The 27,362-nt window shown below is 42.7% G+C and overlaps 2 protein-coding genes across 9 annotated transcripts in view; one reads left to right on the top strand and one right to left on the bottom strand.

The window, feature by feature from the left end:
* Positions 1-409: 409 nt before the first annotated feature.
* Positions 410-14,744, bottom strand: LOC135452204 (lamin-B3-like). 4 transcript variants are annotated; one of them, XR_010441553.1, is made up of 13 exons: positions 14,329-14,743; positions 10,178-10,334; positions 9,335-9,460; positions 8,265-8,435; positions 7,202-7,327; positions 6,858-7,078; positions 5,956-6,181; positions 5,183-5,290; positions 4,229-4,345; positions 4,028-4,132; positions 3,824-3,894; positions 2,533-2,564; positions 1,909-1,988 (listed from the first exon to the last, which is right to left on the bottom strand). XR_010441553.1 is itself a non-coding variant. In XM_064722096.1 (12 exons), exons 1-12 carry the CDS (start codon positions 14,691-14,693, stop codon positions 1,916-1,918), a joined length of 1,827 nt encoding a protein of 608 aa, XP_064578166.1. In that variant the 5' UTR covers positions 14,694-14,744; the 3' UTR covers positions 410-1,915. The 4 variants fall into 4 exon arrangements, 3 of the variants coding, with proteins under 3 accessions (XP_064578166.1, XP_064578163.1, XP_064578165.1); XM_064722096.1 differs by lacking the exon at positions 3,824-3,894 and having other exon boundaries at positions 410-1,988; positions 14,329-14,744; XM_064722093.1 differs by lacking the exon at positions 2,533-2,564 and having other exon boundaries at positions 410-1,988.
* Positions 14,745-17,068: 2,324 nt separating this feature from the next.
* ADAMTSL3 (ADAMTS like 3) overlaps positions 17,069-27,362 on the top strand; it is a 174,702-nt gene continuing 164,408 nt past the window's right edge. For 3 of the 5 annotated variants that reach the window (XM_064722091.1, XM_064722092.1, XM_064722088.1), the window contains exons 1-2: positions 17,069-17,228; positions 24,420-24,511. Coding sequence is in view for 4 of the 5 variants with exons in the window: in XM_064722092.1 (XP_064578162.1) it covers positions 24,431-24,511 (81 nt within the window). In the remaining variant the exon portion in view is untranslated. Of the gene's footprint in view, positions 17,229-22,438; positions 22,564-23,129; positions 23,244-24,419; positions 24,512-27,362 lie in introns of those variants that run through there. The other 2 variants (XM_064722090.1, XM_064722089.1) reach the window with 2 other exon arrangements.

Here is a 27,362-nt window from a genome sequence, read left to right on the forward strand (position 1 = left end):
GGCAGTGCTGTAAAAAAATGCAATAACTAAAAACATAACAGAAAAGCCTCTAAATTAAGGAAGAAGTCTGGCATCAGAAGTACTTATCCAAATGCAGATAGAATCACTTTGGTTTTGTTTACCATCTCCTGCTTGGCTTAGTAGTGTAGCAGTGACCAAACAAAGTGAGCAGCCCTGGAGGAAGGTGTAGTCTTTTGCCAGTTGCCCATACAAGACAGATTTGAGAAGGGAGCTGGATTCTTTACAGGGAAGCTGTCTACTGAAGATTCCTCTTAAGCTCATAGCAGTTCAGCTCTAGTTCAAGTGATAAACAGGAGAGCATAATGCATTGCTGAAGGCTTCTCCTCTCTGCAGTCCCTAATATCATCAGTTTTATTACTGCAAAGTCTTTTGAACCACTCAACAGAAATCAATGAACAGACAAACCTTTATTATTTAATCTTCAAATATTTAAATCCAAGACTGCTTTTATATACATGAAAAATATCTTTAATAGTTAAAAAAGTTTTAAGAAATAAAGATAAATACAGCAAAGTTAGAGCAACAGCTATTTCTATTGTTTGAGATGGAACAATAATTTGGATCTGCTAAAATCCAAGTCTTAAACCAGCATCTACTCTTGATGTCTCAAAATTAGAATTCTTAAATAATACAAGAGTTTAAGCTAGCATAGGAAAACCTCACATTAGCACCTTCATCCTCACACAGAGCAGGTCTTGAATTTGGAACTGAACACTTTGGCAAGGTAAAAGACAGTCAAAACACTACTGCAGCACTGAGAGAAATCTGCAGGCTCAGCTGCTCCCCTGCTCTCAGGTGGAAGTTTCCTTCATGTGGCTCAGAGCCCTTCCTTTCCCCCAGGGCCAGCAGGGGAGCAGTTTAGAGGAGGGACAGAGTGACAGCAGTGCCCTGGGGCTGACTGTCCCCTCCTGAGGGTGACAGGACAGCATTCCATGGAGCACAGAGCTACCAGAGTGACAGGGAGCTGCACAGTGGCCCATAACCAGTTTCCCCCAGCTGTCCCATAGACAGACACAGCTGCAGCCTGCATGGAGATTTAGCACATAAGGGCTCCAAGAGCAGCGAGTTTGATGTGCTTTTCACTACAGTTGGGGCTTTCTAGCTTTGAGTTTTGACTTAGCATGTTTCTCTCCAGCCCCTTAGAAAGCTGTTGGGACCAATCAAACAGTGCCAGCAGCACAGGTCACAGTACCTGCTCTGCCAGAATGAGATGCTTTTTCACATTTTCAGGATACATTTGTCTAAGTTAAGGCTGGCACAGCTCTGCTGTGATACACTGTACCTAGGAATATACAATACAATAGGTGCTAGACTATAGAAACAGTAACATTTAATAACAGGAAGGAATATTTTTGACAACTTGCTTTTAATTCTAAAGTGTTTCACTCTAGGAAGTGACCCAGACCAGTTTTATGTATCTCTGCATCAGGATCTGAGCAGGAAACATTTCAGACCACTCATCACTCTTCAGGACAGTGTTTTACTTCGGACTTGCTCAAGGTGCAGAGGTATGATCAGTCCCATGTTTCCCACTCAGGCTGGAAAGAGAAATTACCTTTGGAGAACTCCATGTCAGAATATTGAGAAAGCTGAGGCAGCCTCATGTTCATTGTCAAGTATCCTAGGGCACATGTTTAGAAGCTTTGTAAACTCTGTACCCTTCTGTTTCAGCAGGTCACAGAAACCAGATCCTTGTGTAAAAGTAAAAACAACTTCACATGGAGCTTGTACTCTACTGCTCTTTGAATCAGTGAATCCAAGGCCAGGGCCCAGTATCAGAAGGCAGGAGATTCCATCATGTTATGGACAATGCTTCTTACAAAGACATCAGATGGAATATGTGAGTTCCAAATTCCAGATATGACAGAAGATGTCAATACACATACAGTCTGTGTCACCTGGGACTGAGATGTGTTTTCAGATTATTGTCCACATTACATGACAGAACAGCTGGGATCTTCATTTTGCTGCAGAGAGAAAACATGAAAACATTAGGCTAATTAGCATGTGTACAAACTTAAGTATTTCTTGCTGGTTACCTACTTGAGCCTCATATAGGCAGATAGGGTTTTCAGCACTTTGTAGATTTAGTTACTTATTAACAAAGCAGAGTGGATTTTCAAGAGGCAGTACATGAACTGTACTACACAAGTCTTGAAATCCATGCAATACACGAGCTTGTGCCTTCCTAAATGAAAGGCTGTCAGACTGCCCATCACTTCCTCTCTCCCCAAGCAGCAGAACTTCAGTGGCATGCAGATACGTGCTGCCCTCGTTAGGATGGTAAAAGCAGAAGCAAAACAGGGAAACACTGCCTTCCTTTAAAGCACAGCATGCATTCTTCCCATTATTTTACTGCAGGCAACAAGATAACTTCTGTTTACTAAGCAGCCGTTTCAGTACTACCAAGGCAGCAGAAGCATATAGATACTAATATCAAAAGGTTGACAGGAATTCAGCAAACAGGAATGACATTAAAATTTGATTGGAAGTATTAGAATTGATTCTTACCATAAATGGCACACAACTGTATTGTAAAGTTGCTGATAAAACAGATTAGAAGTGTAAGGAAAAATGTTACTTTTGCTTTCCATCACTGATTATTGAACAAGTCATATAAGTAAATTCAAAAAATGCCTTTTAAAATAAAAAGAAGCCATCCTTGAGGAGAGGCCCTACTCTGAGTATGAGTGGAAGCTTGTACCACTAAGAGCCCAAAGGGCAGAACAGCATTATAGGCCTCCTCAATAGCCTATTTAACAGGGTCTCACCATTTTTCAGTGAGACTGAAAATATTACAAGAATGTGCATGCAAGTCAGGAGACTGACAAACATCCTTTAAGTCACATGGTATTGTAGTAACAGATATTTAACCAGATTTTGTTTAAAAGGAAAAACAACCCAAAACCCAGCAGTAACTGCCTGTTTAGGTACCTTTTTTTTTGCAGAAAGACAGTACTAAGGTACTTTTAAGTTAGTTTTCAGACAGATACATGATGAAAATATCTATGAAATGGTAGTGGGAGCTTTAACCTAGTGCAGTAAGATGTGACCCTCCTTGTAACTGTGTAGAATCAGTTTTAGGAAGAGCTGCAGGAGCTGAACATTTGCCAGTAGGAAGAAGAGGTTTTAGCTAAGCATCCCCTTGCTCTCAGGCTTTGGAGTTTGTACCATAGTACTGTTTCAGGTCAAGACACAAACCAACTTGAATTCAGTACAGTCTATAATTGTTTGGTTAGGACCAACTTAAAGCCCTCATATTAGTTGGTTTAGATCATTTCAGCAATTAAAGATAGCTAAAAGTATATCAAAGTACAGTAGGAGCATCCAAAATGCACCAGTTCAGACTTGTATTACAGTCAGTCACAAGGCATTTGAGAGGGCTGGATATCTTGAACAAGATATTACACCATGCAAGTTGATAGCCAAAAGTTTGTAAGTATACTGACCTTAAGTTCACACTGAAATTGTCTTAAAAGCAATTTAGGGACACTGGAATATGAAGTCCCTTCATCCCACAGAAGTAGTCAGTGTTTGCATTCTGTTCTTGGGATAACAGCTTTAATTCACAGTCAGATAGGTAGATGATATGGACATTAAAGGTTGAATTTTCCATGTGTCAGTAATAAGATAACAAACAATTAATGCTACTGTTTGACCATACTCAGAGAATAAGCAGAACTTCAGTTGCATTTCTGGTGCAAAGCCATGCAAGCTACATCCTACATGGGACAAGAGACTGCAGCACTACTGATGAAGCAAATTTTCTATGAGGTGACAAGCATGATTCTCACCATCTCACCTGCTTAAGGATGCTCACAGGAACCACTATCATGAAACCAAACAACATTTCTTTTTTCTTCTTCTTTTGGTCTGACATCAAGAAAAACATTAAGAGTTGTGGGATATGAAGAGTACTTGAAGAAGTATTTTCATTCAGTAAGGAAAAGAAATGGCCATTAAATGACTCTACTGACAGCATATATGTAAACTTCAGGCAGCTTACCTGAGATGCAAACTCTGCTTCACTTCCAGTTATTTCTTCATAATCATCATCTTGCTCACTTTCTTCTTCTCTGGGTACAAGCATTATCTTCCTCTCTGCAAGCTCCTAGAATACAATTGAATTCCCACCAAGACCCCACAGGAATTAAGCACAAACAAGTTTAGCATCAGGACAGTAGAAGCATTTTATTATTTCACTTACCTCACCATCATCGGCGATGAGTGTAACACCAATATTATCTCCAGTTCCCCAAGATTTCTGAGACCTCCACACCAGATCACTAGGACCTGGGCTAACACCAGCAGCTGCACCCCAGATCTGCAACAGATTTACTGTGAGCTTCTGAAGGATCTTCTATAGTCAGATAACAATTCAGTCTAGCATATATAATTAAGTATTTTAATACCACAGACATCCAGTAGGAGAACCACTGTAATCCCTGGCAAGTTAGTTCTTTTCAGGACTACCAAGAATAGTTGGTAAAGATTTTCTACCTGAAGATTGTAAAGCAGTGCAGAAAAGGCTGTTAACAGCTTCTGTCCAGTGTAGAGGTAGCCCTGCTTGGCCACACAGAGCATTTGAGTCACAGAGCCAAGCCATAGTCATAGACATGCTCAGGGCAGCAACTTGTGTGTACAAGAGCCTCCCACCTGGAATCACTCACTGATCTGTTGAACAAACTCCTCCACAGTTTGGAGTAGCAAGTGTAGAGTTCAGCTCTTTGATCACCATCTACATGTACTTAGAGTACGATTTTAGAGCCAGTATTTCTGTTAGTACTACAAATCATGAAGTCAGCATTGCTGACCTGGAGTAGGCTAAAGGTTTTAGCAAGAGTCTGAGTCTCCACACAACTTTTATCAAGTCACAGGAGTATGGGAAAGCCTAAAAAACTCCTAGAATACAATGATTCTGTTTACAATTAGAGCACACTCCACTCTGGGATGATCCAAGTTCAGTTCAAGCTTTAAAGGAAATGTAATTAGCATTTCAGATCAAGTCGCTTCAAGGATTTTCCCCCCTATCTATCAACACATAAGAGCTTTAGTTCTTTAGACACTTGGAGTCTATTTAGTTTTCCATATTACAGGAACCTCTCCTGACATCTAACATAAGAGCAGGGCTCTGAGGGAGCTTTACAAACCCAATACCTACTGTAACTTCTTGGCCTGCCTGAAGAGTGAACCTTGAAGGAAACTTGTAATTAACATCTGCCACACTTCCAATACGTCGTCTCAACACCCAGCCATGTAGAGATTGATCCTGTGAGACAAGAAATTTCTCTCAGCATTACAGACCAACACCAGGTAATTCAAACACAAGGTTCTTCCCAGACTCATGGTCCAGTTTTAATCCCACTCATGTAGCATACAAGTATTGGATGATTTTGAGAAGCAATTTGCCATGGCCACCTACCAACTACATATACATATATATTTATGAGCACCTTAAAACTTCATGGGCCATTCTGTATTTCAGGTACTTTAATAATGGCTAAACTACAAGCCATATGTTTGAAGTCCTGATGATGAACTCTAATAGTTCTGGATTTTCAAACTAAACTAGTGGAAGAATTAGCTAATTGGCCAGATAAACCCTCTGCATAGATTAGATATCACCAACTGTATTTAACCTTTCAGCTGTTTTAAGTATTTTCAACTAATTTGAAAACTATCCAATTTACTATTGGATAGTTTTTTTCCTATTTAGTTCATTGAAGGTGAGTAGTACTCCTGGTAGTGTTAGCCTGAATTTGATGTTCAATTTCTGCATAATAGAAGTCCCTGCACCTGCACCCAAAAGCACGTCCCAGACAGCCCTGGGAACAGAGCACCTGCAGTACCCAAAGGTCAGTCTCTAGTCTGTCACTAAGCCAAAGCCATCCCTGAGCAGCGATACATTACAATGCAGACTTGAAATGCAAGTACCTCATTAGAGTGGTTTTTAAGCCTGACAAATTTCCCATCTGCATCAATCTCTTCAATAGATATATTTCCAGTAGCTGAAACATGCTGAATAGTCTTAAGTGCAGCACTACGCTCCCTCTTCTTGGTTTCTTTGATTTTCCTTTTCTTCCCATGCAGGTATCGTCGGCCCTGGCTTGCTGCTTTAATTGCTGTGCTGTGTGAAGCTGGACTGGGTGACAGCTTTAGCCTAGAAGGGAGTCAGATAACATTCACCTGAGTATCTGCTGTGCTTTGCTTCTTTTCATGCCTACCCTCCCACTACAACCAGGCCTAACAGCTTCCTATATCCAAGCTTTCCATGGAGTCTTAAATACAAAACTTTACTTTTATTGCCAAGAGTAGCTAAGTGGTTTGTTTAGTTTGGAAGACAGCCCCAGAGTCCAGAGCAGGCTCATATTGATAAGAGAAGATTCACAACTGCACTAAATAGTCCTTTAAAGTCTCAACAGACACAAGGCTTGTGAAAATCATTTTAAGCTTTTGACCCTTCCTAGCATGTATTGAGAGTGCATGTTCTCACCATGCATGCAAGATACCATGTCTGCATAGACAGGAGTTGATCCAAGTTCCCAGCTTCATTCATGGAACTTGAATGCTCTTCATCTCTAAGATGTTGCACTTTGAGAAAGCTGAGGAATGTTTAATGGACCTTTGAATTTTATCAGCTGGATTTATGACATTACTTCATCTTACTACACCATGTGGTAGATGTGGGACATAAGTGCCATTTGCAGAAGATGATGCTTCAGTAACTGAAATACTATATTAATGATGTTCTTAATGTTTGTTTCTCATTCTGAAGGATAGAGTTAGTGTAGAGGACTTGAATGAAGCAAGTTCTCATAATGAAGATCATAGCCTACCTCTGTTCCTCTCCTTCCAACATCTTTCTGTACGCATTTATTTCCAAGTCTAGAGCCAGTTTCACATCTAAGAGCTGCTCATACTCTTCCAGCTGTGCTTGTGCCTGCTTCTGAGCTTGTGCAATTTCTTCCTCCTTTTCAGCCATACGCCGTCGATGGAGATCACGATCGTAATCCAGCAAATTCTGTAGCTCCTTTATTTTGCTCTCCAAAGCAACATTCTAAAATTAAGGGGAGAGGGGAAAAAAAAATTTTAAACCATATGTGAAGATTAGAGAGAAGAGGCCAATATTTTGAATTGAGAATAAATTAAAATAATAAGGTTATACAAATAAAGACAGAACCTGGCTTTGATATTGATTAACTTGAGAAAGCAGAGTATCCACTTTCTTCTGTTTTTCCATCAGCTCCTCCCGAGCAGCATTGGCAAACTCACAGTTCCTTTGTGCAGTCAGCTGGGCATTCTCCACCTGTGAATAAGTCACTGTTAGTCCTGAGTTGCACATTATCATGTATTATAAACAAGGAAGGAACACCAAATAATTTTCACCTGTTACACCTGGAAATAGTTATCTTTTACTGAAGTGTGCAGATAACAATAAAGTCCAGGTCAGAAAGTTCTGTATAGCTTTCCAGGGAGGTTTACACAAGTTTGACATTTATATCAGAAAAAGTCAGCAATAATCAGGTAGCAAAGATTTCTGGATTAGGGTATTTCAGTTAGTAATGTATGAGGACTTTGTATGGATATTAAGTAAATTGATTCTCCAGAAGACCAATGGAGAATATGTTTACAAGCTGCTTGTCAAAGTGTAGAACTGCAGGATATTGGGTGTACAAATCAAACTGTTATTACTCTTCACCAAAAGGTCTATTAGTAAAGAGTTCCTGCATTTTTATAAGGAGCTTTGAATTGTTCTACAAATACCTCAGTCTTGAGATATCCCAAGAAAGGATAAAGTGCTCCTTCAAGAGCAGAATTTTCAGTGGAAACAGAAAATTTCCCTTACAGAATTTTCAGTGGAAACAAATACAGACACCCAAAGGAATTCCCTGAGTTGGCATGCAAGTTGGTGTGTAGGAAAAGTTAGATTTTATTCAAGACTGAAATTGCTTAATACAAACATAACACACCTTGGTCCTGAATCTGTCAGAAGTCTGAAATATGACCAACCTCTAATCCCTCCCTGTATTTATGCCTGAACCAGTTTTGTTTGGGATCAAATGCTGGCAGAAATCCTACTGTCAAATTTGACACTGCTTTGAAATTCCATAACAACTTAGGCCAAGAAGCTGTGCAGTGAATGCAGGGGCTCCATTATCAGCTGTGTTTGCCAGTGTGACCTTAATTATGTCAAGGTGCAGAGAACTTCAGTTTTGTTTTACTGTCATCTTTTCCAAACTCACCTTTGCACTGAATGTTCGCTCCATCTCCTCTTTGTAGCCTTGAATTTGTTCTTCATGCTGTTTCCTGAGCCCCTGCAGAGCATCTGAGAGCAAGCTCTCAAATTCTCTTTGACAGCCAGATTCTACTTCTGCTATCCTGCTCTCATGGACTCTTTTTGTCTCCTTGAGCTCCTGGAAAAAATTTCTCAGAGAATAAACAAGCCAATACAGTTTGAAACTGGATTTAGTGTACCAGCTTCACAAGTCCATCCCTTTTGAAGCAGATTTATCACTGAGTACACAGTAATTCATCTTTATGCATATCTTATTCACCCATTAAGGCTGGCACATCCACCTTGCTGCCTCACTATTGTTTTTCCACCTCACTGCCAACATTGCTTAAACTAAAATATAGTAAATATTTAATTTGCAAGACTAATGCTTTGAACTAGATAGATTGTTTGGTTTTGTAACTTAGAACACATGCATATACAGTTCAGTTTCTTTAAGCACTGTTACTTCACCTGTTCTTGTTTTATTCAAAAAGTAGTAGCAGTTAGTTAGAAAAATTAGAGTTCTCTATCAAACTGCACACTTTGAGATTCCTACCAGTAAGAAGGAAGCTGGTTTACATTCATATATCAATTATTCATTTAGTTGTATGTACTGACTTCTCTCACAAGGGTTACCAGACACCTCTGAGAAGTGCCAAGAAATTTGGGAACACAAGTTGCTTCAAGAAGATTTAACTTCTCATACTTTAGGCTTCAAGTAAACATCTGGAACCATTTAACAGTAACTAATATAGGCACTATCACCTACACAACATAATATATTGGGATTTCAGTTCTCTTTAGAAAAGCAGCCTAAGAAATTTCTCATATCCCAGATACCTATTGGTACTATCCCAGTTAACATGAGGTTAAGTACTTTCTTGAGCCTTCCTATTTAGGTGGATGTTATGAGCTGATGGGCTGCCACAGGTTGCTAGTTACCTTTTTAGAGAAAAAAGCAATGTTAAGATGGGCTTTAAGTGCATCCAAGGATCATGGACACCTAAAAAGATGCCTTGTTAATAAGCTAAAACATACATCTTCATGAAGGCGCTTCTGGAACGTCATTTCTTCCAGCAATGTTTTCATACGGTTTTCTAGGTCCACCCTCCTCAACATTTCACTGTGGAGATGCTTTTTAGTATCCTCCAGTGACAGATTAAGCTGGAAAGACAGACAGAGTTATCAAAATTAAGAGGTATTTTTTCAAATTAGGCAGCCAATTTGTTACAGGTCATTCAACTTAATTACCCCAGCAATCAAAACACATTGGTTGAATGAAGTGGGTTACTCTAAGTTCCTGTGTCAGTGGGATCCAAATATCAGCAACAGATAGTATCCTATCTAGTTGTTATGTAGACTAGATTTCCCACAAGGGAAATATAGAACAGCCCTTAATCCCACCAGCTAAATTTGACTCCTCAAAGTAGACTTCTGATGAATCAATTGTACTATTCATATATATTCCTCCCCTTTTAAACTGTAATTATTCCAAACTTCTTCCTACTAATATAATTTTTTGACACTTAATCCTCTAAATACAGCCTATGTTGACAAATTAATATACACTTTCAGTATTACACACTTCTCTGATGTGTTAGAGAATGCTACAGGGACTATAGCAGAACATTTCATCTTGCTTTGACTCTGGAACAAGAAACATTACATCCTGTGTTCATAGAATTAAAGGTACCTACAACCTTTAGGTGGAAGTTTTAAGGAAACCACCATCAGTAGCATTTGCTGTCAGCAAGGTTTTTGTCCACCTGTCACTGTCATAGTTACCAGGCCTTCTCTGCTTTTAAATATCAATAACTGAGGAAAATGAAGCAAAAACTGCAGGAGGAAAACCCAAGTTTAGATTCCAACAGCAAGCCTTACACTGAGTACTTGATCCTTTAATTCACGGAGCTCATTCTCCAAAGTCCGGTTCTCATTCAGGGCTATTGCTAAATCAGCTTCCTTTGCATTTAGCTGGGCATCGAGGTCTCTCACACGAGCCTGGGCCACGTTTAAATCACTTTCCTTTTTGGAGTTCCTACAGGAGAGAGTTTTACACTGTTAAGTGCAGCTAGCGTGGGAGAATTTGTCCTCAATCTGTTTCCCTTCAGAGGGCTCCGTGGTTAAAGACAGGAGAGGTTTGTCAGGCTCACGGTGAGAGCAGAAAACAAACCAGACCGGGCCCTCCGACAAGCATCATTTGTTACACCGGAGAGATTCCTGACCCATTTTCCAGCTCGTTCAGAGCGGAGCCCAAGCGGAAGCCAGCTATTTTCCACGGCATTCCCGAGGGGAGAGGAAAGGGACGGCACAGGCCCCCGGCTGCACGGGGAGGGCTGGGCACGCTCAGCGACCGGGGCCGGACAATCCTGCACGGACACCCCCGCAGCACAGGCGGCCCCAGCCCCGCAGGGAGTGCCTCAGGGCCCCGCACGGCCCGGCCGGGCAGCCCGGGCCGCGCCGGGCCTTGAGGGCAGCTCGGGACCCTGACGGGGCGGAGCGCGGCTGCGGCTGCCGGCGGTGCCGCTCCTCCTCCCCGCAGCACACAGGCAGCTTTGTCCCCCGGAGGCCAGCGGCCGGCCCGGGAGCTGCCCCGCCGGGGCTCTGCCGCCTGCAGCCCCTCAGCCACCGCCGCGAGGGACTCCCTCCTCTCCCTCACACCGCAGGGCAGGCACAGCGTGAGGGGAGCTTGGCTTTCAGGGCAAATATCAATATCAAATATCCATCTCATCTCCAGACCAATACCGCAGTGGAACCGCACGCACCACCTGGATGGCCAACACCCTTCAGTGGCCATCGGCACCACAGTGGAGAAGTGAGAGAAGGACCCACAACGAGCTCCCGTCAGGGAAGAACGCTGCCATAATTCCCCAGACTGCTCCAACTTTTAAAATCCTTCCAGTTGCCTGCCCACTATCCAGAGTCAGAGTCCCTGCTCAAAACTTGTATTTGAGATTACAAAGAGTAAAGGAAGTCCTCAATTTATTTTGGCAACACCAGTTCTGCCAAGTGGCAAAGTTGTGTCAACTCATACAATGAGTTTTCCAGGGATACCTGAGACCAGTTGGCAAGAGTCCAAAGCAATTCTGCAGGATTGATCAACTTCAGAAAGCTTGAACTGCAAGGAAAGATTGGAAAATACTAAGGGTTGTTTAGTCTAGAGAAGGGAATAGTGACAAGAGACAGAACAATTTTTAAATGCATGAAGGACCACTGCATAGAGTTAGGGAATCTATTTTCCATGTCTATTGCAGGAAAGACAGGAAGCTCCAGGCTTAAATTGCAGGGAGGAATACGTGGGTTAGATGTTAGGGAGAGGAAACTGGCAGTTCACCACTGAAGCACACTGCCTGGGGGGGGATATTCTGGAATCTCCATCATCTGGAATTTAAAATAAGGGTTATACAGAATCTGCTGGAAGAGATGCAGGTATGGCTGGTTCCAGCACAGGCCTGGGGAATGTGGCTACATCAGGTGCTTGCTCAAGGCCTTTTCTAGCCCTGCTCTTCAGAGGCTTTTGTTGACTGTGTTGTGCTAGAAGTTATTTACTCTTTACTCAGTCTCTAGGAAAAACATAGCTCTACTAACAGTGAAAAACAAGATAACATGCTGTAGTTTAAGGTTTCTTTCTTTTTTAGATATTAATTATTTACCTTCCTTTTGGGGTCTCTGCTACCCCTATCACTTAATGTATTGCATACGATATTAAGTACATCAATAACACTGCATAATACTGACTGTTTCATCCTACAATAATATAAATTTCATTCTGCAATCAAAGTGTGTGCAAAAAGAAATTTCAATAGTATCTGTTTTAAGAGTTCACTTTCCAATGTAAACATCTCACAGCCAGGCTCAGGTTTCCTGCTTTCTTTCCTGAAAAATACTATTTTCAAAGAACCCTGGAATGAGACATTTCATCTTTAAGAGCAACAAATTAACAAATCTGACTTTGACAAGAGCATTTACTACCCCTTTAATCCAAGTTTGGGGTTCAGAACACCACTTTACACCCGTATGCAGCAAGCAGTGACAGTTACAGTACTCTGCCACATTCCATATACCAACCATTCCAGAGCTAAGTGTGGCCTACAGACTATCAATTACAAGTAAAAACTTTAAGGCACTGCCAATCACATTCCTTGTGAATCAGGATGTCACATAGGCTTGAACTGGAGAATTTAAACAATTTTACCAAAAGATATCAGGTGTATTTGAAACAGACTCCAGTTTATCAAGGCCAGAGGATGTCAGCAGCAGGTAGAGAATTCATTCTTACAATCTTAGCTGCTACACTGTGTTTGTTCAGCAGCAAAATGCACATCCACATTTCTCTGGTGCACAAAAGGAACTGGTCTTGTCTTTCTCTGCTGTGTTACTGCAGTTGCTTTGACCTTCCTGAGGCTCCAAATTCAACCAATATGCTTATCTACAATTCCTCCTCCCCAAACAGCTTTGGCCTGCTTCCAGTCACCATTGTTTAAGTAGTAAGAAAAAAACCCAAATGCAATCAGTTTATTATTGTCAAAAACCTTGAGTTTCTTAATCAGTGAATAATAAGGGCCAATAGTTAATGCTGTTGGGAAATTATCTGGTGACATTTCATTCTATAAGAGTTAAACAGCCACCAGGTTATTTAAAGGGTGTGTATATGTCTAAGGACACGATACCCTCAAAGTTTATTCCAAGTCATCTGAGACATTTGCAGTTAGGCAGCCCAGATACAACACACATTAATATTAGGACTTCAGTCTAGTCCCTTCAGAAGCCAATATGTACCATGTATCATTTCCCATGGGCTGTAAATTTAACCACTTCTAAGACCTGGTTACTGTAAAGGAAAAAATCCAACCCAACAGTGTAGAGAATTGCATATCTGCCAAGTCTAAAGCTTTACAAACAAAGCCAGAGTTATACAAACACAAAGAGCAGCAGAAAAGTCTTATAACAGGCATTACCCCTCTCCTCACTGTCCACTCAAGTGGCTGGTTAGATTTATGAAACAGATCTGTGAGCCAAAACCTAGCATGACAGAGACAAGCCCAACAACTATGCAGCTGAAAACAGAAGCTTACAGTAAAAATGTGTTTGATTCCCAACTAGACCAGCTACTTGAGTCTACGAGGAGGCAATACTTCCTCCAGGCATTAAAGAAGCTGGTGCCTGAATTTGCTCTGATACAGATTTATAACAAGATGTGAGGGGACTGCGGACATCCAAATTATTACAAGTCTATAACTGATATGGGGGTACAACGGGGCACTACAGTAACTAGCAGTGCTAGCAGGCTGTATATTTCTATAGAGGAAGCTTGTTGGGATGGGACACTTGCTCACACACCTCCTTTTGGAGGATGGGACAGCACTCACATTGCCTTTGTTCAGACTTGGTGAGCTTAGTCAAGATGATTATTCCAGCTTACAAGAAAGCCAAGCTAAAACAGCAGGCAGCTCATCTCAGACTTAAAAGCCACTAGGAAAACTTTTGAGCAGAACCAACCTGGACCAGGTAAGCCATACTGCTCCCAGAACTATATTCTATTTATATACCCCTTTGGGCAAAGTCTGAGCTAAACAGCCCAAAAAAGATGGACTGACTCCATACAAACACTCCTCCATAACTTTCTATATAACTGCCACCATCTTCAGTGTTTGTAAACACAGGCATGGTGCCAGACCCATGCATCTATGGATTCATAGGCCAGAAGGGCACTCAGCAGTAAACGATCTGCAGGAGTCCCATGCCCATCCCAGGGAGGTGCTGATGTGACCCTATAGCATCAGAGGCACTCAGCAGTGTAACCCCAGCACACCTTTGGAACAGGCATCCAGACATCTCCTAACCCCAGAGCGCACCACCTTCGGGGTTATCACACTGCACGACCTGGACACGAAACATCACCCACACTCCTCCCGCAGCCCACGGGCTGCTGTCAGCAGCATCCCCTTCCCCTCATCCCGCCGGAGCCCCGAAGAGGCGGCTCCCCGGGGTGTCCCCAGGCCGGGAGGCCTGCTCGGGGCCGGAGCACCGACCTGACGTGCAGTTGCCGGTGCTCCTCGCCAATCTTGCCCAGCTCCACCTGCAGCGTGGCCCGCTCGATGGCGATGTCGTCCAGCGCCCGGCGGGCGTCGGCCAGCTCGTTCTCATAGCGGAGCCGCAGGCAGCCCATCTCCCGGTCGCTGCCCGCCTGGTGCTCGCTCAGCCGCTGCTGCAGCACCGACTTGTCGGCCTCCAGCGCCCGCACCCGCTCGATGTAGGCGGCCAGGCGGTCATTGAGCTGCTGCAGCTCCTCCTTCTCCTGCAGCCGGCTGAGCCGCGCCGGGCTCAGCGGGGACTCGGCGGCGCGGCTGGCGGAGCGGCTCCCGCTGGCCGGCGTGGGGGGCAGCGCCGTGGCCATGGCAGCCTCCGCTCCGGGCCCCGCCGCCGCCGGGACCGCCCCGCGCAGGACACCGAGCGCCGCCGCCGCCCCGGTATAAATAGCGTCCAGCTGCCGCCGGCCCGCGCCCGGGGTGGGCAGCTTAAAGGGCTCGGGCTGCGCCCTGCGGCCGCCCCGGCCCGGCCGAGCCCGGGAGAAAACACTTTTTTTTTTTTTTTTTTTTTTTTTTTTTTCCCTTTCTTCTCCTCCTCTCTCTCTCCCCCAGCCTCCCCTTTGCTTTATCTTTCACATGTGTCTTGCTGCATCTTATCAGTCCAATGGTGCTGCCCGGAGAAGGCGGGGAAGGAAAAACCCACCGCAGCCCTGCGTTCTCGCAGACCGGTGCAAGGGGTCGGGGCGAAACCAAAATCGCAGCTTTAGGAAGATGCATGACAGCTGCAGTGATGCTCACACTCCAGCATGCTGCTGCGTCAGTGCTCTGACTGTTGTGTCTGGGATTTTTATTTTTTTTGCAAATTGCTCAGCTGATGAAAATAACCGTTCTGCTCTTCGTGGGCGTTTTAGCTTTCCTGTCAGCCATCCCACTTATATGTTCTACTTAAAAGCTGATGCGTGAGCAAAAGGAAGAATGGATGTAGAAAGAGAACCTGTGTGAAGCAGCCTGTAAAGCCTTACACTAATTACATTTAATAAAAATCGGTGTTTATTAAGAAGGTTGCTTCAGCATTTCTTCAATTGTGATGTGAACAACGATAATTATCAGTTTTCTCCACCAGCTACTTAATTTACCCTTTTTTACTTCCATTTATGAGAGCAGATGCTGTAGGAAACTCATTAAGTATGAGCATAAAAATATCTGAACATTACTATAACTGTAAATTACAGTGTTTGTTGTAGCAGTTACAAGAAACGTCAATTAAGATTTTAGCTTAAGCTGCTATTCGCAACGCAGAAAAATAGCCTGGGCATCCTCTTAGAGTTCTTTAAGTGTAAAGATAGACTTTTATGAAGAGTGTAGGCATAAATTCAAGCTCCTCTTTATAGGTGGACAAGCAGGAGAACAACTGTTTGTCCCAAGAGTGTAGCTGGGGAGTTTAGAATTAAATCAGTTATACCTCTGGATACAAAATGACAGCATAGATAAGGATACAGACAAAGGTGTGAATCCACAGGATATTTTTCTGAGCATCTTTACACATTTTCATAAAAACCCAAAACATAATGTCATGATTCTAAAGCCATGTACAGCATGGGAGCGACATAGAGCCAGATTAAGCTCCTCTGGTTCTTGTCGGAGCAACACCACCAAGAAATTATTTCCTGCAGAGCTGTTCCAGCGTTCCATTTTGATATAATCAGTACTTGTTTGTCCTTCATTGCCAATAGAAAGCTCAATTCAATAAAAATAAAAAGCATGGCTTAAATCTGAACGTGTACCTCTAAGACAAGATGTGTACATCTGAGGGTTTATTTCAGCTTTGAAACCTCAGTCCTCTACAAAGAGCACTGTGATCGTGTGTCATTGCCGTGCTTGATCATTGCATGTTACTGGCCAGCTGTTCAAATACGTTGTACGGTTTTGGAACACATGCAGGACAAAGCAAGAAATCTGCTATTCTAAGAATATTTTTCCTTCTCTGCCAAGGCTTTGTAATAATGCAAACAAAAACAGCTGAAAGAAATAGTTCAAAAATAGTCCGAACTAGTTTTATCTTTTATATTCTTTACCTACTCTCCCTGTGCGAGAACAGAAGAAGGCAGCTCAAAAAAAGCATAATGAAATCGTGGCTGATTCTTTTCTTTGTGACATTTTTTTCTGACTTCTTCTTTGATAGTCTGTATTGCTTAGACCACAAATATAGCTGAGGAATTCCTGCAGAGATAAGCCTGTGCCATCCTTCCCCACTGTTTCAAGTTTAAAGATGTATAGGAATGTTCCGGGATTAAGAGATTGGGGGGGAGGGGGGAGGAAATGCGGGAAAAGGTACACATCCCAGAATAAATCACAGTAAAAATATGATACAAATAGTCCTTTTACAGTAAAATGTAGATATGGGAGATTTAGACGGTATTAGTAAATGCCACAAAGTTGGAATAAAAACCATTGTGGTTTTTTTCAAGTATCTTAATAAGCCCTTCAACTTGAGTTGGTGGATTTAGGTGAAAAAAAGAAAACAACAATGAAGTAATACAATGAAAAAGTAGGGGGAAAAAAAATCAAGTAAACTTTTTGTTATCCTTTTCTATAGGTATCTTCTAACTAACTCCAGGTGTAAGCAATGTGTGTGATTGTCCCAAAATGTTGTCAGGGCTCCTGATGCACTAACAGCCGTCATGACCTTAATCAGCCTCAGCTGAGGCTTCTGCCCACGCTGTGCCCAGGGCTGCTGGAGCTGCATTTAAGCTCTGGCCTGCCCCTACACCCCACCCTTTTTGCTTCCTTGTGGTTTTGCTGAGCTGTGGGCTCTGCTGGCCCATGGACTGATTTTGTACCTGCCTGGTTATTGTAACTTTGCCACTCTTTGGATGATAGCGACGTGTCTGCTACATACTTTGGTAAGGTGAAGTTTCTTGATTGTGGTATCTTTTTTAGAATTCATTTTTTTGTGACCCAATACAAAATGCTTGAATTCATATCTGCTTTTCAAGGGTTGCATGCAATTGTGGCTGTACATAGTAAGCAATCAGGCTTGGCTATTGTGACAATATTGCACTAACAAATATAGACATAAATGCAGAATCAGTATAAAAAATGGAAAGCTAAGTGGCATTTTGGTGTTGTTCTCTGGATATTATTCTGCTCTGTAAGTCAAGAGGGTCTTTTCCTAAACACCCACTGGAAACAAATCAAGGTATCACTGGACAGTATAACACCTTGAGGAGCTATCATGCATAGCAGTAATACTGTTTCAAATGATATTACTCTGAGGTGTTGGACTATATCAATAAACATTGATATCAATCCTAAGCAGTCTGTTTACAGAGAGCTGCTAGTGACTCCCATGTGACCAGAGCTAACAAGGACAAATTGAGTTCTGGTGGCCTGATAATGGTTGCTACAGTTCCTGAGTAGGTACTTTTCCCTGAGAGAATTAGAGCTCACCCACCAGAAAGGCGAAAGGGCAGTTTCTGTGTCATTGGTGGTTGCACATGGAGATGGGAAAGGCCTTTGAAGAGCTCATCACTGTGTAAGTGATCCTTCTCTGCAGGACTCCAGCCTATGTCTCTATTTGCCTGGTTAAATTGAGCAGTACAAGCCACTTGGCTTATAATGGTTTTTGTCTGCTGTGGAACAAGCAGCTGTCTATAAGATGGTAACAGGTGAAAAAATTAAGTTTTTTGTGGCTTTACTGGACACAGAAGTAAACAATAGGTTTTGTTTGGTAGAAAATACACCAGAAAATAGCCTTTTATAGGTGACACTGGGCAAATTCTTTGCTTGGGCTGTCCTGGTTTCCAGCTGCCAGTGACCAAACTGCTCTCAGCTGCACACACAGAAGCTGTTGCTATGTGTGGTGTGTGTTGGTGTGGCATTATTACTGCTGTGCCCAGCACCTGGCTCGCTGTGTGAAGGTACACAGTGAAGTGTGTGTTCATCTTCTCTTTTCATAGCCTCACTCTGTGTGTTACTGGTATTCATCCCCATGCTGCATCATGCATTTCTTCCAACGTTTGATTTTTTCATTCCTTCTCCTGGTTTGCTCCTTATGTTCTCTTCCATTTCCATGTTGGTGTGCATTGTGGTGGGTGCTCATGTAGTGATGTGCACAAGTCTCTTGTGGCACACAGGCCACCTGCTTTGCTCTTGCTCTTCCCAGTGAGCCATTACAGCAAGGGCAGGTCCTGCTGACCTTTGTCTGTTGCTCACGCTTTGCAATTTAATTGATTTCCTCAGAGCCCCTGTTTATTCACCAAATATTGCCTCTTCCACATAGCTCTCAGTAACATCTTGTTTTGCACAATCACAAAAGTGAGGGCCGTCACAGAATGAGGAAAACAGGTCACTGTTGCATGAAAAGAAAGTGGTAGACAAGCTCAGGAGTTCAATATTCATATCCATAGTCTCAGTGGGGATATGTTATTTTGCAATTTAGAAAGAGTATCTGTTAACACATAGCTATGTGTAGATAAACTGAAATTTTACCTCTGCAATGAGTCTTTTATTTTGCTTTATCTGCATTCAAACTTTATCAATATAAATTTATATTTTCTAATTTTGCCCAATATAATCACCTAAATCCTTTCTAAAATATATTTTTACATACCCACAAAATAATCATGTCAGTGTATTATAAGTTTATCTCAAAATGCTTATTCTAATATTTTAGTTAAGGCTGTGAACTGTGAGCTAGGATAAAAAGTAAGTTTGTGCCATTTGAAGGTGTGTTTGTTTTGCTCTTACAGTATAGGATCATATATATGGAAATGAACCACAAATTGTTTTGCTTAAGCACTAAAAGGAATTCGTGAGACAAGAAAGGACAAATATTTATTCAAATACTTGAAATAGTGACCATTTGAATATATTGTTTAGGTAATTCTAGAGTCATTTGAACACAAACTGAGAAGAAGACAGTAGTTTTCTTCTACTATGTTTAGATCTATACATAAGCAGTTTTTCCTTTCTGAAAGCCTCAAAATTATTTTTTTTTTCTACTTACTGTTGTGATGGAGCTGTTTCTAAAGCCCAGGGCAAGGATCTACATGGAAAGCAATAGGTTCCATAGCACCAATAAATGAAAGACAAGGTGCTGTGGCTGAACTTTGTACCTTTTTACTAATACTCTTGATAGGGTATAACATACTTGTGAAGGGTGACAGTGTGTGACTGTTCTCTGCCCTGGAGGGCTTGTTATTTCAGAGTAAACAAGAACCCTGTGCACATGCAATGCTGGGCCAAAAAACTGATTAGGCTGTGTCAGGGTTCTCATTATTCTAGCTACAGGAAATTTAACATTTTGCTTTCATTATTCAATCAGGTGCAGCTCTGTTACTGATAACTTTGAGATGTTGAACCAAAATGCAGTTTTTGCATGGGGCCTCTGCAGGATATTTCCAATTTTGCTATATGTTATTCAGAATGCTGATTTATGAGCCAAATGTTGTTCTGCACTGTTTCAATGGATTTTAAATTTGTAGTTTAGCCAAACATATTTTCCCTTGAGTAGTAAAGACTTTTGTTGTGATGAAAGAATGGCCTGGTCATCAGATTTGTGTAGCTGAACTTGGTTTGGGGAAATAATTATATATAAGTGGAATCTGTTGAAGAGGTATGTCTACCTGCTTTTCAGGACAAAGATAAATAGAGAAGTGTTGAGTTTCTCTTTTAAATATGACTGTTTTCTGTTAATGTTCAAAGAGTGAAATTTGGTGGTTATCGTGTGATTTAACAGAGGCTTTTTGTTTGCCAGACCAGAGATTTAATTTTTTTTCAGTTTGGCCCTTTGGCAGCTATATCTTGCAGAATCTTTTTTCTCTGCCATTTCTGCCCACACTGTTAAGTGTAAGTTGAAATTTTCTGTTGCAATGACCATAAATCAAGAAATTACAAACTATTTCATGGTTATGTTTGATAGTGAAGACACATGGTCTTAAGTCTGTGTAAAATGAAGAATAACACCATCATATTTCTAACCACTGTCCTCATTAGAGACCATGCCAGCTGTACAGATGGATGACATTGTGTTATGTGTGCAATGGAATAATAAGTGCAAACATCCATATTTCACAATTTTTTGAACAGTAGAAGCTTTAGAGTTGTCATTTTCCATGTAATTTAAATTATATATATTTTAGACACTAGCCAAAACAACACACATGTGGAATACAAAAAAATGCTGAAAGCAATAGACAAATACATCTAAACTGAGTATTAAAAGCATTGCTATAGTTTGTTGCTCAAAAATCTTATACTGGCTCTGCTGGGCTAATGTGGCATGAGTGGGAATTAAAAGACTCTGTGGTGAGAACTGCTAGGAAGGTAATACCAAAAGCACTTGACACTGTAATAGGCAAAGAGCAGAAGTTCTGCATTGAAGAGTTTGTAATCTGTGCAAGACAGGGTAAGCGAAAGGGAAGTCAAGCATTTTCTTAGAGAATGATGTTTTATTTTAAGCTCAAGTGGTTATTAGTTTTTGCAGAATTGCTAACAAACTTCTCCAGGTATGAAAATGAGGCGACGAGAACCTTTAATTTGTAGCCCTTTTAACTTTAGGGTGTGTGTTAATGAGTCTGCTATGGAGCTGCAGGTGCCGTGAATTTGAAGTGCTTGTTTTCAATCACATTTTGCCTGGACACCTGAGTTTCAATCAGTTTTTGCTTGGCTCTGCAGAAGAGGTTATGAAGACCTCCAACAGGAGTCAAGATTTCAAAGCTTCCAGATTCAGTGGAAGTTTAGAGAGAAAAGAGTAAAGTGGCAGGAGTGTGTAGTGAGGCTGAGTGAAGAAATTGGATAAATGAGAACACAAGTCAGCATTCAATGAGAATGAGATTCACGCAGGAAAATGTCCTGTTTTCACATAGGAAAGGGCTTTCCAAACCCCTGTGAAGTTTCTAGTAGTAGGCTAAGGCTATTTTTATGATTTTTATGCTCCAAATACTGTTATTTTCTGGGTGCTTATCTTCTTTGCAAAAAGGATGATTTCAATGTAATGTAACCAGACCTATTGGATTGTGGGGGAGAATGGAATTAACAACACTTAAGTAATTTCAGCAGGTGGGGTAGGACCTTCCTGATCTTAACTTTGCAAGGTAGGTACCACAAGGTACTTGAGGTGTTTACTGTAATGCTGCTTTCTGAAATCTCCCTGGGGGGATTGCTTGTGGATGCTTACCTCTGTTTTCTTAAGTGCTGTAAAAATTCAGACATAGAATCTCTAACCTGGGACCAGGATCACATGAGGAATTAGGACAGTATGGAAACAGCAACCTGGCTTGAGTTGCTGAATCTGATGTGAGCTAATCTAGGCTGCTTTGTACTACACAATTTTTCTACACTTAAATTTATTGCAGATGAACAAATATTTATAACATTTCTATGTATTAATTATAAGAGAATAGATATTCTAAGTAAGGATGGTGCCAGCTGGGTACATTCCTAAGAAGATGGCAGGTGTTGAGGGTCAGCTTCATCTCCAGGGTTTTAGCAAAGTAAAATGTACTTTCTACATTAGATTATCTAGTGGCTAAATTCTGCCTTTAAAATCAGCTGCAATTAAGTCTGAACTATATACTACCTTCATGGGTATAAAATTTTGAAGATAATTTCAGGGTTATAACTGATGTCATAGAGAAACTGTTTTCAGGGTTATAACTGATGTTATAGGACTGTTTAAGTAAGCGTGGCAACTAAAATAGATGGAAAGCCAGGCTTTCCAGGAAGCTGATACACTTTCAGCTGAGCGGTATTAGAAAAATAGGAGATCGGGTCCTTAGCAGCACTCTTAGCTGTTACACACTCTATACTATCATCATGTACAGACTGGGAAGAACAGCTCTCCTCAAGTGTCCGGCCTGAGAGAGACCTGAACCAGCGCGGTCTGTGGGTTCCAGTGGCTCGGACGAGGCAGCCCGGGCAGCGCTGGGGTCCCGGCGGGGTCCCCGCGATCCTTGGCGCTGCTCCGGGCCGGGCGTGCGGCTCTGCGGGCTGGTTTCAGCAGAGGGCACTCTGTTCCTAACGATAGAGGAGGCGCCTTCCCGTGCTGGTGAGAAACCTAAACAGATTGGAAAAGTTTCCAGTGCAACATATTTGAACAAACTCTTCATCGGTTATGTTTAGTTCGCTGGAGCATATTTTTAACTTCAGTGGCAGGGATCAGAGCCCTTTCTCTACGTGCTGCTCTTAGCGGACTCGGCGAAAGCTTGGAACATCAGGGGAAGCCGTAGCGCAAAGGTAGAGGATTTTGGCGTTCCTGTTCAGAAGCTCGAAGCTCAGAGGGAGAACGAGAGCAAAGCTGTCGTACGAGACATATTCGCCAGATTTACAGTAGGAAACCTAAAATTATTGTAGAGGGCAGCATGATTAAAGACCTACTCGGTGTGCGAGCAGATTTGTAGCTGTATAGCGAGAGTTACTGGCAGATGAGACACAGGATGGTTGCGGTTTTGGAAGCTGCTTTGCATCAGATTCGGGGGCTGACTTCACGGTAGCTTTAGCCCCTCGGGGGAAGACGAACCGCTTGGTCCCGGCCTGCCGGGGTCTCGGCCCCCGCCATCGGAGCGTCGCCAGTGCCGCGGGGGGGACCGGGCTCGCTTGGCCGCCCGCCCGCTCGGGCTGGCCGGGGAGGCAGCGGCTGCGCGGGGGGTGCCGGGCGAGCGGCGGAGCGGGAGCCGGGCCGGGCCGGGCCCCGCGCCGCAGGTGGAGGCGCCTCCGGCCGGGGCCGGGCTGCGGCGGGGGCGGCCCGCTGCCAGCAGCCTGTAGGACCTTGGCTGGGGCGCGGCGGTGGGCTGGAGCCTGGCGTGAGGGAGGGGCCGCCGCTGGCGGGGCAGGATGCTGCATCCCCGGTGCCGTGACAGCCGAGGCTCTCCCGTGCGCCGGCCGTGCCCGGCCCGCTCCCCGGCGCGCCGCTCCAGGTGGGTGAGCCCGGGACAGGACAGCCCCGAGCCTCTGCCCGAGCGGGGTCCCTCGGCAAGAGGAGGGGGGCGGCCGCGGTGCGGGGCGAGGGTCGCTCGGGAGGATCCCCGTGAGGGCACGGCGGAGCTCCGGGAGCGCAGCACCGGCACCTGGGAAATAACACCGGAGCCTGGCGTGCTCGGCCGCTTGGGGCTCTCGGCAATGCCTGGACAGAGGGGAAAAATAATGTGTCTTCTTTTATTGTCATAGTTGATACTTTTGAACGACAAAAGCATCCAGGAGTGCTAATGATTTTGGGAGGAAGGGAAACTATGTTTTTGGAGGGAGGGAATAAAACGCTTCTTTCTGTAAGGAATCTTAATTATGTTCGGTTGAGCAGGTGCAAGAGCTGTTTTTGTAGATGTTTTCCTTTGGGATGCCTGCTTTTTTAGAAAGGAGTACTTTATTTGAAGAAGTTTGTATTCATTGTGCGACTTGGCAAACTGGTGGGGTGGTGGCTGAGGGGAAGGAGGGCTGTGTGTGTATTGGGGATGCATAAAACTTGCACTGCTTTCAGATCACTCTGGTAGTGTACAGTCTAAGGCAATAGGGTGCATTGGCATAAGAAACTAACAGAATTATTAATATTATTACATGATGGTGGTTTTGGCAATTTTAAATTGTCAAGCCCATGCTGACCTTGTAATTGTGATGATCACTAAATTGATGGATTTTTTCTGAACTATTATTAAGCCCTAATTGTTTAGCCTCTGAGCTTTCAAAGGCAGTGCAAATGACTGCTGAAATCCCAGGGCTGGCCTTTCATCTTTGAATGGTGAAAGTGCTGGAAAGTACATCAGGTGTTCTGTGCTCCTTGGATTTTACATTCAAGAGATCAAGGTGGGAGGGCCTCCCAATCTGATAAATTCTCCTACATTCAGGAGATAGCCGAGCCTGTCCGCTGTTGCCAGCTCCCCAGCCCCTCGCTGCGGTCCCTTTCCGTGCCCTACCGGAGCTGCTCACCCTGCAGGCTGTGCTCATGGCATGCGCTGCGCCGACCGCCCCGGCCAGCACAGCAGCGCTGCGCTGTTTGCATTGCGCCGCTTCCAGCGGCCGGCCCAGTTTGCTTTAGTCATTGAAATCCTGGCGGAGCCCACTTGATTTTGTTTGTAACTTGAAACAATTTCTCTCCGCAGAGCCCCAAGGCATGAGGATGGCCAGCCCTAAAGCCACCGGGCTGTCCTGGGAGATCACTTGGCTTGCTTTTGCTCTCTATGCTCACCTACAGGTAGGTAATAAACTTGGTGCTGTTGTCATCTCTGGTCCTGCATCAGGTGATCTTGCTGCACACTTTGCATTACTGTTTTAAACCAGGAAACTGCTGAAGGAGCTGCTCTGTAATTAAAAGTCTCCCAATGAGAACATTTTCCTTTCACCAAACTTTCATAGACGTTTGTCTGGGAAATGAATATTCTCTCTCCTGCTCAATACACTGTAGCTGACTTTACCAAAGGGTGACCGAAGGGAGATCTTTCCAGATGTGTAATGCCATGGGTCTTTGTACGCAGCACAGCTGTTCTTTGCCCCCAGGAGTTTAAGCACCTGATAAATGTTAAGGTGCTGGAAGTGACAAGGGTTATAGAAGTACCTTGGTAGAAACATCTAAAGCATTTGGAAGTGGGAAGGTGGCCCAAAAAGGTCTTTGCTCCAAGTGTTCAATGAGTACAGGAACCATGGAGAAAAAACATAGCTGCCATCTGATCTATTGCCTGACACATGAGCCTAATCAGTTCCAAGAGGGGTGAGTATTTCAAGAAATATGGTGTACTGTGTGCTGCAGAGATGTGTTACAGTATGTCATTCTCTACACTGATAGTTCCCACAGTGCAACGTTTCAAGGATTCTTCAGTCTTAACTACACATAAATCCAAGAAATCCTTAGAAAAAGATTACTAAAACTGAGAATTATTTTTTTATAGTAAATAGGAACCTTTTTTGTAGCATTGTAGTAGTTTTCAACGGAAAAGTAAATTTTTAAAGTAAGATCAGTGTTGTTGTGTACTGTTCGTACTATTGCAATGCTGAGAAGCAGAGCCTGATGTGCTGGGCAGGATATAAACATACATCCTGAAGAATTTTGAATTGAAGAACAATACAGCATGCAAAAGGAGTATGAAGAAACTGAGGAGACTGTGCTGGAGTAAGCTGTGATCAGTTTATGGTGAATGTTGAAGTTCAAGGTAGTGGGAATGGGGCTCCCCTGCATCCTCAGTAGTGCTGCTGAGTGCTGTGAGTGATTTGGCAGGTGAAGAACACCTCCTGTCTGTGGGCATGGTTGCAGCTGACCAGTGCACTGGTTACTTGAGTAAACAATTTGCCATTAAAGTAAAAATTGACATCTGTATTAATTGTGCAGTGAAACACAGTGTATTCAACACAAGTCTGAGCAGATAGGGCCACAGTGGGATCTGCTTTCTGCCTGCATGTTTCTTATGCAAGGACAAAATTGTTACAGATTGGCTGTGCCTGTTGAGCTTGTATTTTTGTGTGCAAGCAGTTGAGTGATGCTGTAATAACCAGCCCTATAAAACACTCAGGAAATAGTTCATGGAGTTCTGTTAATAGTTCTGTTCAAGATAAGAATAGAAGCTCAGAGAAGGGACATGTTAATTTTGGTTTTGTGCCTTTTGGTTATGAAGGGACCATTTTTTGCTTTTAAAGTATTTCTCTTGTATTTTTTCTTTCATATTTTTCTTATTGCAGAGCTGGAACCAGTAGTGGCATAGTTTCCTCTTCTCCACAAATGGTTTGGCATAGCTTCACTTGTCTCTTTATAATAAAAACAACCCAAACACGTTGTAGTAATCAATTGGCTATTGTGAGTAGCTTTATGAACACTTCAATCCAGGTCAAATTTTATGGTCTTGATTGTCCTTTAAAATACTGTAATCTGTTTGGCATATTTGAGTTATTAGCACTTAACCCCAATCTTGTAGGAGGCCTTTTTGCTCCTAAGTTTTAGGTGTTTTATCACAATTTTAGGCACATTAAAGATATTTTATATTATTTAACATAACATTTTTGGTATCCAATAACCATTAATTCTTTAATTGGTTGCTTGGGGCCATACTAAATGGACCACACACAGTCATTTTACCCTAATATTGTACCATAACTTCCACTTCTGTTGTTTTTGGCTATTAAAGTGCTTATGTCTAGAGCTAATCAATTAGAAACAATTGGATGCTGGGCAAGGTCACAAGTCTGTGTCATATCACTTATGTGCAATTGATTAATTTCATCCTGCTTGAGGCAGGTACAGAATACAAAAAATGACAATTTAAAAAGAATGTGGTGGAAATGTGGTATGAATGTAATGCAAAGAAAACTTTAACATGAGAAGTTGTGAAAAAGAGGTAGCTGCTCCTGAGAAGCAATGGAACTTAATTTTGCTTATAGGAGTCCTTTCTGATTCTCCACAGCATGGTAATAAGCAGTGAGGTGTTTACCTGGGCTCCACAATTATCTCTGCTCTTGCAGATGTGCTGTGTCTCAAATTTGACAAAATTATTTTGTCAATGGCAAATTAGTTGCTGTATTAGTAGGTAAATTGGGTTTCCTGGGATAACCCAGGGAATAGTCTACCCCTGAGCATTGTTGAGCTGGCTGATTGTTAAATCTGCTCTGTGACCAGGAGCAGTGACATAAATCACTCAGGAAGAGATCCCTTGTGGGTAAGGCTTGGCCATGTTCTTTTGCAAGTACAGAGCTGACCTTTTCTCGTATGTGCCAATATAAATGAAATTAATGGAACTGCATGAGTCTAAAGCCAGTGGTAATACAAGCAGATTACATATGAATGTTTTTCTTGAAAACAAACAAGATACTTGTCTATCAACATGGAGTAACTCATTGTTTCTGAAGATTTAAATGATGGCTGTATCCAAAGAAGTTACTCTGTTCTACCTATTATATGTATTTGGGAATGTTAACATCCCTAGCATTGAATTTATTGCTAAATTTTGTTTAAAAGGCTCCTCGTTTTTGTCACATTGTAGCAGGAGAGCTATTAATTCTACAGATTTTAGGAGAAGGTTAAGCTAACAAAGGAGAAGTCCAAGCCCAGTTCTGCTGTTTTG

This window comes from Zonotrichia leucophrys, chromosome 10 (genome assembly GCF_028769735.1).
Source record: "Zonotrichia leucophrys gambelii isolate GWCS_2022_RI chromosome 10, RI_Zleu_2.0, whole genome shotgun sequence".
NCBI classification, from domain to species: domain Eukaryota; kingdom Metazoa; phylum Chordata; class Aves; order Passeriformes; family Passerellidae; genus Zonotrichia; species Zonotrichia leucophrys.